The following is a 14,315-nucleotide window of genomic DNA, read 5'->3' as shown; positions in this document are numbered from 1 at the left end:
AGCCTTCCCTTGAATACCTGTATAGTTTTGTAATCGATCTATGAGTATGTCATGATCTATGGTGTCGAACGCAGCACTAAGATCAAGTAAGACTAGAAATGAGATGCAGCCTTGGTCTGACGCAAGGAGCAGGTCATTTGTAATTTTAACAAGTGCAGTTTCTGTGCTATGGTGGGGCCTAAAACCTGACTGAAATTCTTCATACATATCATTTTTATGCAGGAAGGTGCTCAATTGAGCAGACACAACTTTCTCTAAAATTTTAGACATAAATGGAAGATTTGAAATAGGCCTATAATTTGCCAGTACACTAGGATCTAGTTTTGGTTTCTTAATAAGAGGCTTGATAACCGCCAGCTTGAATGGTTTTGGGACGTGTCCTAAAGTTAACGACGAGTTTATGATATTGAGAAGCGTTTCTTCTGCTACAGGTAACAGCTCTTTCAGTAATTTTGAGGGTACAGGATCTAATAAACATGTTGTTGGTTTAGATACAGTGATAAGTTTATTTAGCTCTTCCTGTCCTATGGTTGTAAAGCGCTGCAGTTTATCTTTGGGTGCGATGGATGAAACTGAAGTGTTAGACGCTGTAGAATCTACATTCGCTATTGTATTTCTAATGTTATCTATTTTATCAGTGAAGAAATTCATAAAGTCATTACTATTTAACGTTGGTGGATTATTTGAATCAGGTGGCATCTGGTAATTTGTTAACTTAGCCACTGTGCTAAATAAAAACCTAGGATTGTTTTGGTTATTTTCAATGAGTTTGTGTATATGCTCTGCCCTAGCAGTTTTTAGAGCCTGTCTATAGCTGGACATACTGTTTTTCCATGCAATTCTAAAAACTTCTAAGTTAGTTTTTCTCCATTTGCGTTCAAGACTACGAGTTAATTTCTTGAGAGAGTGAGTATTACTGTTATACCATGGTACAGTACGTTTTTCTCTAACTTTTTTCAATTTGATTGGGGCAACAGCTTCTAATGTATTAGAGAAAATAGTGCCCATGTTGTCAGTAATTTCGTCTAATTCGTGTGTATTTTTGGGTACAATTAGCAGTTGAGATAGATCAGGCAGGTTATTTGCGAATCTTTCTTTGGTGGCTGGAACAATAGTTCTGCCCAGACGGTAACGCTGCGACATATAGTTAATATCAGTTATACGCAGCATGCACGATACAAGGAAATGGTCTGTAATATCATCACTTTGAGGTACAATATCTATAGCAGTAAGATCGATTCCATGCGATATAATTAAATCTAGTGTATGATTAAAACGATGAGTGGGCCCGGTGACATTTTGCTTGACTCCAAAGGAGTTTATTAGGTCAGTAAACGCAAGTCCTAATGTATCATTTGCATTATCAACGTGAATATTAAAATCTCCCATGATTAGCGCCTTATCAACTGTAACTAGAAGGTCTGAGAGGAAATCTGCAAATTCTTTCAGGAATTCTGTATACGGCCCTGGTGGTCTATACAGAGTAGCCAGAGCAAGAGATACATTAGATTTCTTTTGCATGTCTGACAGAGTAACATTTAGCAGAAGTATTTCAAAAGAGTTAAACCTGTATCCTGTTTTCTGGGTAACATTGAGAATATCACTATATATTGTTGCAACACCCCCGCCACGACCAGTCTGACGGGGCTCATGCTTATAACAGTAGTTTGGTGGAGTAGACTCATTTAGACCAAAATAATCATTTGGTTTTAGCCAGGTTTCAGTCAAGCAGAGTAAATCAAAACTATTATCTGTGATCATTTCATTTACAATAACTGCTTTTGGTGCGAGTGATCTAATATTTATGAGCCCAAACTTTAAAAATTGTTTTTGTTCATTTACTTTACATTTTTCTGGTTTAATTACGATAAGATTTTTTCTAGATCCTACATTATATTTATATTTTGACCTCACTATTCGGGGAACAGACACAGTCTTAATAGGTTTTACAGCGCAAGTACCTTTAGCATTTAAGCGGTTAGAACAAAACTCATCATAATGGTTATTTGAGAATTGTCTTACTAGTCACATGGAGCGAAGTGTCCTGGAGATGTTGTCAGAGAGAAGCTCCGCTCCAATTCTGCTGGGGTGTAATCCATCAGCGCGAAACAGTCTAGGACGCTCCCAGAAAAGATTCCAGTTATTAACAAATAGCAGTTTCTGTTCTTTACACCATGACAACAACCATTCATTTAAAGCAAAAAGTCTACTGAACCTTTCGTGTCCTCGTCGATACGTGGGCAGTGGTCCTGACACGACGATCGTCGCCGCGGGCGTCGTGCTGCGAACCGTCTCGATCAGGCTCCTGAAGTCCCTCTTCAGCGTCTCCGTCTGCCGCAGCGTGGTGTCGTTAACCCCGGCGTGAAGCACGACCGCTCTGGGGCTCTCGCCGTCCTTCAGGATCGTGGGTATCTGCGCAGAAACATCGAGAACACGAGCACCAGGCAAACAATGAGTGTGCACTTTACCTTCGGCTAACGTAGCACTTACGTGTCGGACGATGGAGTCTCCGATGATCACAGCGTCGCGTCCTGTCTCGCGGAGGGGAGCGAAGCGGTTCTGGATGGAGAGCTCGAAGGCAGGAGGGGGAGAAGTAGTCGCCCGGGACCCGGCTCGCGTCCTCCGCTGTGGATGCACCCAGGGTCCGTGGTGTCCCGGCGTCGCAGTGAAGGACATCTGGGAAGATCGCGTCCTGGGTGCACCGGGCCTGCGCAGAGAAACACACGGAGTAGACGTGGTGGGACTGTTAACAGCACGCTGTATACTTACCCCGGACTTGTGAGCGTCAGCCCGGGATGATTCCAGCGCGGCTCTCCGCTCTCTCAGCTTGGCCTGCCTCTGTTCCAGGTCGCGAATCTGCTTCCCCACGGCCTCGAGCTCGAGCTGCACAGAGTGGAGACATTCATCCGCCATTAAAGCAAGTAACAGTGAGTACAGCAGTGGTAATGTGTGAGAATAGAGTATTAGCAATGTAAGCGCAGTTAGCAGCAAACACGCTTGCTGATGCTAACTGGCTAAAAGCTAATAGCGGAACCGGGAGATCAAAATAAAACTAGTGATAGCGAGGCGCTCTGATTGTTTTTGTTGTAGAATACAATAGAGGATATATTCACGCGTTATATAAACGGAAACAATGATGTATAAAATTGATTTTTAAGTTAAAAATAGTCAATGAAAAGAATATAGTGACGGAGCTCAAACGCAGTACAGCCGTCAACAGCAAACAGCAAACAGGAAGTGACGTGTCAATGTGCATTGGCTCATTTAGTTTGCACTCGAGGTAGATTGGTCTCTCTAAGCGAGATCCCAATTCGTCGGTCACCGACGTGGCATCAAGATTGTCCAACTGAAAAAGAACCACAACTTCTGTTTAAAAAAAATAATAATAAACTACATTTATGCAGAATCATGCAGTTCTATTTTGCACACAACGAGCTCTTAAAGAGAACAGTTTTTATGTAACTTGTTGATATTTTTCCATGGTATTTATCTCAAATAAATGGTTTGCAAAAAAAAAAAAGAGACACAGGATGAATGTTTGAAATCATTTTTTAATCACATTGTAATCTAAACTGGGAATAAAAAATAATCGGAATTGAAGAGAAAATTGCTACAATTCAAATGATACCCAACCCTTATTGTGGAGCATCACATTTTATTCTCGCATAAAGCTAAATATGCACATCACAGTTTGACAATAGTACACTTTCTGACTGTCAAAAATCACTTCAGTATAACACAGTAAATAAAATGATTGCTTTTTTAAATATTATGTGTTTGTTATTATGTTGTTGTTTATTGTTTGATTGCATGCTACATAATATTAAAGGAACACTCCACTTTAAAAAAAAAATGGACTTAGCTGATTAGACCGCTAGAATTTCACTCAAAAATGACCAAAGAGTTTCTATATTTTTCCTATTTAAAACTTGACTTGTAGTACAGTGTGTTGTTGAAGAAACAAACCAAAAATGTTTGCAGAGATTCCCTCTTACATCGTATCTGGGGTTCCCATATGCAATTATGCACATGTGCATTTTTCAAAAGCAACACTTATTGAGGACATGCTAAAATATACAGATTGAAATGTATATGGAATGAAAGACATAGATTGTGCTGTATGTAAGCTTGCTTATTTTGCCCAAAATCATGGTCTATTTAAGTCCACATATCATAATAACAAGAAACCATGCTTCATACCACAGGGCAAGATTTGTGATTCAAACCACAGATGTCTGTGATGATGTTTGCAAATGCTGCTTTTTAACTATGGTTTTGGAAAACAGCAAATCATTTCACTAAATTGGTATGAAGGGTCTGACCGCAGACTTGCACTTGTACTCTCAGACTTACATTCTCAGACTTCTGCTTCTGCTAGTGACGTCACTTGCAGTCTTCTTTTTTTTTTTTTTTTTTGTTCTATTTATTGATAACTTTTTGTTTGAATCTTTCAACATTTTACAACAGTAGCCAGGTGGTGAAGACAAGAAAAAAGAAACTAAAATACAATGTCACTTGCAATCAGGCCCGGCTGCAGGATGAAATTACTGAGGGGGCATGTGAAATTGTTAAGGGGGCTTAACTTTATTACACCATCAATGATTAATACACACTGGGATCTTGCTTTGCAACGATGGATTTTTAAATACAGCGCTCCCTAAAACACTCCATATGCAACTGCAGGTAACCAGAGACAAGCAAATTTTAAACAGTGTAATGATGATAGATCATGTCCTATACCTTTTTAGAAGAGCTGCAGTCTCCTTGATTTGGCACTGAATCACACTTAAGTTTAAAATATTCTAACTGACTCCCGAGCACTGATCTATATATATAACTGGATCGCTCATCGCGTTCTAAACTGCCAACAGGCAGTGAAGCCACCGGAAGTGTTCGATCCGCCATCTTACTAATCCCTACCAGCAGAGAGCACCATTGAGTTACATGTTATCTGCAGTGTTTACGGTCTTTTGGGACAGGATAAGCAATATATTTAAATCATGTAGGTGGGTGTGTCTGCTGCGCACTGAGGACACAGGTAACTGATCAAACACAAAAATGGCTTTTCATAAAAATTTCTTTATGAACAAAGTTATTCAGAAATTATTAAATGAACGTATTAGTATCAGAAATGGATTTTAAAATATTACAATGAATTATACAGTTATGTTGTTAATAGTTCTCTATAATGAAATAAAAAAAAAAAAAAAAAAAAAAAAATTACTATCTGGGAAATAAAGCTTTGTATTTATTTCTTAAATCGGTACTGTATATAGTCAGTTATTTCTCTGAATAAATTCAGATTTCAGAACGAACACTTTGTAGTTTGTTATATGTGTTAAGGTCGTGTCCGTCTGATGTTTATCATTTTCATGATGCTCGCTACTGTAATGAACGTAGCTTTTTAATAAGTAGGGGAAATTCCCGACATTTAAAAAATAACCGTTTACATGCCTGGGGTGTTCGCATTGTAATAATGTACAGTGATACTTCATATTTATAAACACTGACTTGTTAGTTGATGTTTTCTCATTAAAATCATACAAATTCCTATTAATTCAATGGAACTTTTTCGCACTCTAGGGATTACCAATATGGCGGCGCGGCGGCTTCACTTTAATGATGTCATGAGCAATCCAGTTCTATATTATAGATCAGTGCTCCCGAGAGAGATTTTTCAAGGCGACAGTTATTTTAGAACGTCCCCACTTAACGTTTCCATGGCAACGCGTCATATTTGTCACGTGAAACACCGCAGCCACAATAATAACACTGTATAACAGATGTAGGCTTTACTTCATTTAGTTTTTCCTTTTTTATTTGAAATATTCACAAACTTACTTACCATGTCATCAACTATCCTATATTCCGATTCTCAAATATGTGTAAGTGAGTGTGTTTGGTCGTTTAAAAATCTTTATAACAATAGATTTAACTTTATAGTTAGCCTAACGTTACTTCCACTGTGTTTATCTGACATGAAAAACACACGTCGGCAAATTATATTTGAATAGATTGTTTTGCTGCTTTCACAGACTCCAAATATGCTATTGTTTTACCAGTGCTTATGTGTATTTAAAAGTCTGAAATCTAAAATAAACATTATGAGGTTGAAAACACTGCATAGTTGTGATATATGACAGCGTTGAGCTCGTCCGGTGGTCCGTATCTGGCTCAGCGCCAACCAACGCGAAAGACGTTTGAATCTGGCAGTAATGTCACGAGTTACAACCACTTATTATAGATCCGTTGTTACAACACTGAACATTCTAAATCCCATGGGGATAACGTTAAATTATTATTTAACTCAAAAGGTTGAACATTTTATTTTTAACCATGAATACAAAAATGAAACAGAGATCTGAGGGGGCATTGCCCCCTTTTGCCCCCTTGTGGCGCCGGGTCTAATTGCAATCGATACTTGCATTGTCAAACTTGCACTCTCAGACACTTGTGCTTCCGCTAGCGACGTCACTTGCAGTCTTTATCATTATTATTTTTGTTGTTGTTTTGTTTATTTATAACTTTTTGTTTGAATCTCTCAACATTTTACAAGAGTAGTCAGGTGGTGAAGACAAGAAAAAAGAAACAATGTCTAAAACTAAATTAGTAGGCCTACAAGTATAATGTACAGGGTCCTGCAAGAAAAAGACAAGACCGGCAAATCCGTGGCCACAGAACAGCAGAATATGAACGCAATGGATGTCTTTCGTTAAGGGTTTTCCTAATAATGTATTAGGATAGGTTCAATTTCAAGTTCAATTAAAAGACTAAATTCGATATATAGTTATTATTTAATGTACTACAAGGCAAGCAGATGGCTATGAACACAATGCAAATGCTTAATGTGGCCTAATAACAGACTTAAGATGATAAAGACAATTCAGTAGGCCTAGCCTATATGTCTTGTTGACTCAACATATATACAGACCAGCAAATATGAACGTGCATTATGAAATGCATTAAGTGATTTTAAAACGATCAGCTCTGTACTGGCAAGCAGACGAGTACAGAACGCAGTGCGTTAAATTGTACATTAAACGTTTTCCTCCTATAGAAAATCATTATAAATAAAACACATAATGTACCTAAATGGACAAAGACAGTTATATAAACGAGTTATAGACAGTTTATTCTATATGGAAAAATGCTTAATGCGAAACTTTGCATGCTGCGTTTATTCACCACCACTACTTCTTGTCTCCATTGGCAACAATCACGATTTGTGTTGATTGCAAGTGTCGCAGGAAGCAGAGAGTGCAAGTAGCGATTGCAAGTGACATTGTAATTTATTTAATTTTTTCTTGTCTTCGCCACCTGGCTACTGTTATAAAATGTTGGGGAATTTAAACAAAAAGTTAAAATAAAATTAATTAAATAAAAAATAAAGACTGCAAGTGATGTCACTAGCGGAAGTGCAAGTGTCTGATAGTGCAAGTCTGAGAATGCAAGTCTGCAGCCAGACCCTCTTGGAATTGGTAACAACATAATTTGCGTACGGTGGCCGAGAGAGCTCAATGCTCTGCAATTTAAGAAAACATGCAAATTAAAAAACACCAGCAAAAAACAAAACAAAAAACATCTTCATCAGTTTGACAACACAAGTTTTGCAAGTCCTCACAGCGCATGCATATAAAGAAACGCACTGCAAAATCTCTCAACACATGCATATAACAAAACACGCTGCATATCCTTCACAACACATGCAAATTAAGAAATGCTGCAAATCCTAACAATGCATGCATTAACGAAATGCGGTGCAAATCCTCACAACACATGCAAATTAACAAACGCGGTGCAAATAGCACTGACCACAATTGAAATGTTTCATTATATGCATGTGTTGTGAAGGATCTGCAGCATGTTTCGTTATACGCATGTGTTGTAAAGGATTTGCAGTGTGTTTCGTTATACAGTATGCATGTGTTGTGATGATTTGCAACACTTGTGTTGTCAAACTGATGAAGAGGTTTTCTTCATTTGCTGGTGTTTTATCAATTTGCATGTGTTTTCTTAAGTTTCAGCGTGTTGAGCTCTCTCGACCACAGTATTTGCAACCATGTAGTTGACTAAACAATGTTTTTGGGAAATGCACCCTAGGCCTATACCCATATCCTAAAATCTGCCCCTGTGTTGCAAATTAAATTGGGTATCAATCCTGTTGTGGATGTCTTATTTGAGTCTGTGTATCAGTTTAAGAATGACTAAAAAGTAGTAACTCATATGAGATTTGCTTCTTTCCCCAAATGTGCTTATTTCCGCCTGGGCAGCGCTCCTTCTGTTAAGTTACTGCAAGTAATGTTAGTATTGTTTACTCCTACTGTTTTTGGACCAGCATGTGCAAATTGCACGTTAGGGCGTAAAGTTATTGGTGATAAAAATTATTATATAAGTGATACTTTTCACACAAATCAACAATACATTCTGAGTAACTAAAAAGTGGAGTTCAGTCTAACACAGAAGCAGCAACCAGACACACACTTCTTTATTAATCAAAGGTGAGTGAAATCCAGACTCCGCCTGTTCATCAAAACTATTCTTAACCAAATGACTAACCTACTTAAGCTTTTACTAATAATTTGAAAATGAAAAGTGAATTTGAAATGTGCACCAACTGAACGGCTTTCTCTGTCTCAGCCAACAGCGCTGATAAAGCTCTACTTCACATTCTGTCTCCCATTCCCAATCAATGATTTCCCTGCTTCACATCCTTTCCCATGTCTCAAGTAGACCTGTATCAATACTAGTCATCTATATATAATGCTGCAAATATATATATATTATTTAATTATAATTAAAAAGAGAGAGTGTCATCTCATGGGAGAACAAAACACTGAACTACACCTCATGCCTAAGATTATTCCTCAAATTAAGAGGCAACATGCTACATCAAGACCCGACACTGAAGGGAATCTGAAAATATCCAATATGATTTAAAGCTCTTATAAAATGATCCCACCTGCACACAGCTATAAGAGGAGAGTCACCTTGTACAAACTGCTCTACATGTTAGGGTTTAATGAACAATTACAAAATATTAATCAAGTACCACTGAGCAAAACCAACTAAATGCTACTTAGCAGTAGCGATAGGAATCATCAAGAATGTAACAATTACAGTTATTACATATATATATATATATATATATATATATATATATATATATATATATATATATATATATATATATATATAGATGCACTGTACATACATATACTAGGATAATTCCAAAAAAAATCTAACTTTGCATCATCTCCCTGTGTTTGTATGGGTCTTCTCTGGTTTCTTCCAAAGTAAATAAAGTAAAATAAAAACATGTGAGACAGGTGAATATACTAAATTACTGTAGGGCTGAATGAGAGTGTGTGAGCCCTGTGATGGACTTTCCACCTGTCCAGAGTGTCTGCTACCTTTGGCCTGAGAAGCTGGGATAGGCTCCAGCCCCCTGTAACCATAAAGAAGATAAGTGGTAAGGAGGATGGATGGATATTTAATTCATAGCTTCTTAAAAACATACCACTGACAAATCTTTAAGTATACATTGTCACATGAAGATCCAATAAGACTAACTGGTTTAACCAGACATGAAAAACATAATTGTTTGTATTGAATTGATAAACTCCTTCAAATGATTCAAAAATGTTTGTGATTCACTAGCTCAAAAAGATCATTTTCCCAAGAGCTGCCCCAGAGGCCTCTCCTGGCAACGAGTCTGTCCCAGAGGCCTCTCCTGTCCACAAGTCTGCCCCAAGAAGGCCGTCCATTAACTCTATGTAACGAATGGCTATGGAGGACAGGAGACAAATGCAAGTAAAAGGAAGTTTATTGATTGGATGAGATGATGGAAGGCCGGAGAGTGACGCAGGAACCACGATGGCAGCACAGACGGGTGAGTTGAGAAGTAGAGTGCGCTGATGACGATGACAGTGGTGATAACTCCAGTGGTGGTGAGGATATTCCGTGAGTGAAGACAGGATCCGACAGAAACCAGTACAGAGACGAATCAAGGCAGGAACAACACGAACACGACATCAACACCGAAATCTACAAACAACGATCAGACAAACAGGAGACGAAAGACAGGGCGTTATATAGTCTGTTAGAATGAGCCGGAGACAGTCCATTCATGAACCGTGACAGTACCCCTCTTCCTAAGGACGCCTCCTGGCGTCCCCAGAATCTCTTACCTGTCGATTGTAATCATCGATAAGGGAATGATCCAGGATGTCCCTAGCAGGTACCCAACTTCTCTCCTCCAGACCGTAACCCTCCCAGTCCACCAAGTACTGAAATCCGCATCCCCTCCTTCTAGAGTCAAGAATACGATTAACCAAATAAGTGGTTTCCCCATCTACGAGACGCGGCGGGGGAGGAACCGGGGTAGGCGGATTAATGGGAGAATGAAATACGGGCTTGATTTTGGATACATGAAAGGCGGGGTGAATTCTCCTGTACGTAGGAGGGAGTTTGAGGCGGACTGTCACCGGACTAATGATCTTGGTGACAGTTTCTCGATAATAAAATCTAGTGCGATGTGGGACCAGGGTCTCGAAGGTACCGGCAGCGGTTGGAGTAACCCATCCGGGGGCCGATTGGAAGCCTTACCAGTGGCACATACCGAGCAAGCCAAAACAAAATTGTGAATGTCGCGAGCCATAAGTGGCCACCAGAATCATTGCTTGACTAAAAATCTAGTACGGTTAACCCCTGGATGGCAAGCCACATTAGAGCAATGTCCCCACTGGATAACCTTGGACCTTAATCCCTCCGGTACAAATAAGCGGTTCGGTGGGCACCCGGGCGGAGGCGTTACCCCTTCTAAGGCCGTTCTGACTTCGATTCGATCTCCCATATGAGAGTGGAGACCACTAATGCCTCAGGAAAAATACACTCGGGAGTGGACGGGCGTTCGGAATGGTCAAAAATACGAGATAAAGAATCGGGTTTGATATTTTTGGAACCCGGGCGGTACGAAATAGTAAAGTCAAAACGTCCGAAAAAAAGTGCCCATCGAGCCTGCCTGGAGTTCAACCTTTTGGCGGTGCTAATGTACTCTAAATTCTTGTGGTCAGTCCATACTATAAAAGGAACCCCCGATCCTTCTAACCAGTGTCGCCATTCCTCCCATGCCATCTTGACTGCCAACAATTCTCTGTTACCAATATCGTAATTACTTTCTGCAGGAGATAAACGATATGTAAAATATGCGCAAGGGTGGACCTTGTCGTCTAAGGGAGAATGTTGAGATAACACCGCTCCTACCCCCACCTCTGATGCATCGACCTCCACCACGAACTGACGTGTAGGATCAGGGGTAATCAGAATGGGAGCTGAAATGAAACGGCTCTTAAGTTTAGTAAACGCAGCTTCCGCTGTGTTTGACCACCTGAACGCAGAGGCGTGGCTAGTTGGCTGAAATTGCGAATGAAACGGCGGTAGAAGTTAGCGAACCCCAGAAACCTCTGTAGGGCCTTACGAGAATCTGGGCTTGGCCATTCTACCACAGCCTTAACCTTCTCGGGATCCATGCGTATTCCCTCAGTCGACACGATAAACCCCAAAAACGGAATAGACTGTGCATGAAACTCACATTACTCCGCCTTGACAAAAAGCCCATTCTCTAGCAACCTCTGAAGCACTCGTCGGACGTGCTGCACATGTTCCTGGAGAGAGGAAGAAAAAATCAATATGTCGTCCAGGTAGACATAAATGAACTGATCAATCATATCTCGCAGCACGTCGTTGACGAGTGCCTGGAAGACCCCTGGGGAGTTGGAGAGCCCGAAGGGCATAACCAAATATTCAAAGTGCCCTCTGGGGGTGTTAAACGCGGTCTTCCATTCATCCCCCTCCCTGATCCGAACCAAATGATACGCATTGCGTAAGTCCAGTTTTGTAAAAATAGACGCTCCCTGCAACCTCTCGAAGGTTGAAGACATCAACGGCAAGGGATAAGTATTCTTTACCGTGATGTTGTTCAGCTCTCGGTAATCAATGCAAGGTCGCAGTGATCCGTCCTTCTTTCCCACAAAAAAGAACCCCGCCCCCGCAGGAGAAGAGGAAGGGCGGATGAATTTGGAAGCTAAAGAATCAGAAATATATTTCTCCATAGCCTCCCTCTCTCGGACAGAAAGTGAATAAAGTTTGCCTTTAGGCGGAGACTTACCTGACAATAACTCTATGGCACATTCGTAAGGACGATGCGGAGGAAGAGAAGCAGCTTGAGAGTTACTAAACACTTCCTTCAGTTGGAGGTACTCAGCGGGCACATTAGATAAATCCACCGCCTCCTCCTGTAACACAGACACAGACACAGACGGACAAGCAGACACTAAACAAGACTCATGACACTTTCGAGACCAAGAAAAAATGGAATTAGATGACCAGTCTATTTTGGGGTTATGGAGAAGGAGCCAAGGGTGCCCGAGGACAATGGGTGCCAGGGGAGAGTCAAGGATGTGAAAAGAGATGGTTTCGGAGTGATTGCCAGAGGTGATGAGTGTGATGTCCTCAGTACTGTGAGAAATGGTGTGGAGTTGCTGTCCAGTGAGGGCATGGACCGTGATGTGGTGCGGAAGTGTTTTGAGGGGAAGGTGGAGCTTGTGTGCAAGATTACGGTCCATGAAGTTACCTTCTGCCCCAGAGTCCAGTAGTGCCTGACAGTGGTGTGTCTGTGCTGACCACCGCAGTCTTACCGGAAGGAGCGTAGATGATGGTGGTGATGAGGTCTTCTCGGCAGAGATCCCACCCGATAGTAGCCTCATGCGTACTACCGGGCTTGGCCTTTTACTGGACAGGTATGGGCTTGATGTCCGGCTCCCCCTCAGTACATGCATAGGCCTAGGGATCTCCGCCTCTCCTTCTCCTCCCGGGAAAGCCGAGCTCGCCCTACCTGCATGGGCTCGTGATCGTAGGTGGAGCTGACCACGTCTCCGCCGCTGAATCGCCCGTCCGCCGGGCCCCTGGATGGGGTGTTGAGCAGCCCCCTCCTCTCCATTCGAGTGAGGCGGGCATCCACCCGTAACGCTAGTTCAATGAGTCCATTAAGAGAGGGGGGCAGATCCAGGGCATAGATCTCCCTCTGGACGCGGTCAGCCAGCCCATGCAGGAACATGTCCCACTGCGCCTCCTCGTTCCAATGGCACTCTGCCACCAGGGTCCTGAATTCAATTGAGAAGTCTGAGACGGATCTCTCCTGCTGGCGTAACTCCGCCAGCATCCTGGCCACCTACCGTCCTGCGACGGCCCGATCAAAGACCCGCCTCATTTCGGCGGAGAGCACCTGAAACGAGTCGCAGCATGGGTCCTGGTTCTCCCACACCGCCGTCCCCCATAGTGCTGCCCTCCCAGAGAGTAACGTTAGGACAAACGCCACTTTAGCTCCCTCATTAGCGAATGTTCTGGGTTGAAGAGCAAAATGCATATCACAACGGGTTAAAAATGCTCTACAGAAGCTGGGCTCACCCGAGTATGCTTCCGGGATAGGAAGTCGTGGTTCCGGCTGGGAGGCGGTCACTGGTGGTATCGGGAGAGCGGGCGGTGTGGGTGGCGCAGTGGGTGCTCGAAGAAGATGGAACTGCTGAGTGAGCTCGGACACCTGCGTCACCAGGGCTTGGACCGCGCGACCAGTGTCGTTAAGAGTCCTCTCCTGGGAGTCCATCCTCCGAACACTGGCGCTGAGAAACTCATCCAGAGATGACGGTTGAATACTCGCTGCTTCCATGTTTTGGTCTGATCGTTCTGTAATGAATGGCTATGGAGGACAGGAGACAAATGCAAGTAAAAGGAAGTTTATTGATTGGATGAGATGATGGAAGGCCTGAGAGTGACGCAGGAACCACGATTGCAGCACAGACGGGTGAGTTGAGAAGTAGAGTGCGCTGATGACGATGACAGTGGTGATAACTCCAATGGTGGTGAGTATATTCCGTGAGTGAAGACAGGATCCGACAGAAACCAGTACAGAGACGAATCAAGGCAGGAACAACACGAAAACGACATCAATACCGGAATCTACAAACAATGATCAGACAAACAGGAGACGAAAGACAGGGCGTTATATAGTCTGTTAGAATGAGCCGCACCTGCCGCTGATCAGGCGATCAGCGGCAACACCCACATTAAACAATCAACATGACTACAGCTGGAGACGGTGCATTCACGAACCGTGACACTCTATGTCTGCCCCTTTTATGGCTGAGAAGGCCATGTCAGGATCTCCAGCTGGAGTGCCCATGGGATCCTCTAGAGGGCATTCCATCCTTAACCTTTACCATTGTTTCACAGATTACTCAACCCATAACACCTCATGCCAG

The 14,315-nt window shown here is 42.0% G+C and overlaps 1 protein-coding gene across 3 annotated transcripts in view; it reads right to left on the bottom strand.

Moving 5' to 3' along the window:
• Window positions 1–3,232, bottom strand: part of LOC128016640 (uncharacterized) — a 46,193-nt gene extending 42,961 nt beyond the window's left edge. For 2 of the 3 annotated variants that reach the window (XM_052601311.1, XM_052601310.1), the window contains exon 1: window positions 2,023–3,232. In XM_052601311.1, the coding sequence (XP_052457271.1) occupies window positions 2,026–2,913 (888 nt within the window). In that variant the 5' untranslated portion in view covers window positions 2,914–3,232 and the 3' untranslated portion in view covers window positions 2,023–2,025. Of the gene's footprint in view, window positions 1–1,555 lie in introns of those variants that run through there. The other variant, XM_052601312.1, reaches the window with a different exon arrangement.
• Window positions 3,233–14,315: the final 11,083 nt, after the last annotated feature.

The sequence above is a fragment of the Carassius gibelio genome, chromosome A7 (assembly GCF_023724105.1).
Source record: "Carassius gibelio isolate Cgi1373 ecotype wild population from Czech Republic chromosome A7, carGib1.2-hapl.c, whole genome shotgun sequence".
Lineage (NCBI taxonomy): Eukaryota > Metazoa > Chordata > Actinopteri > Cypriniformes > Cyprinidae > Carassius > Carassius gibelio.
The sequence above is the reverse complement of the archived record's forward strand: the minus strand, read 5'-3'. Positions and strand labels throughout refer to the sequence as shown.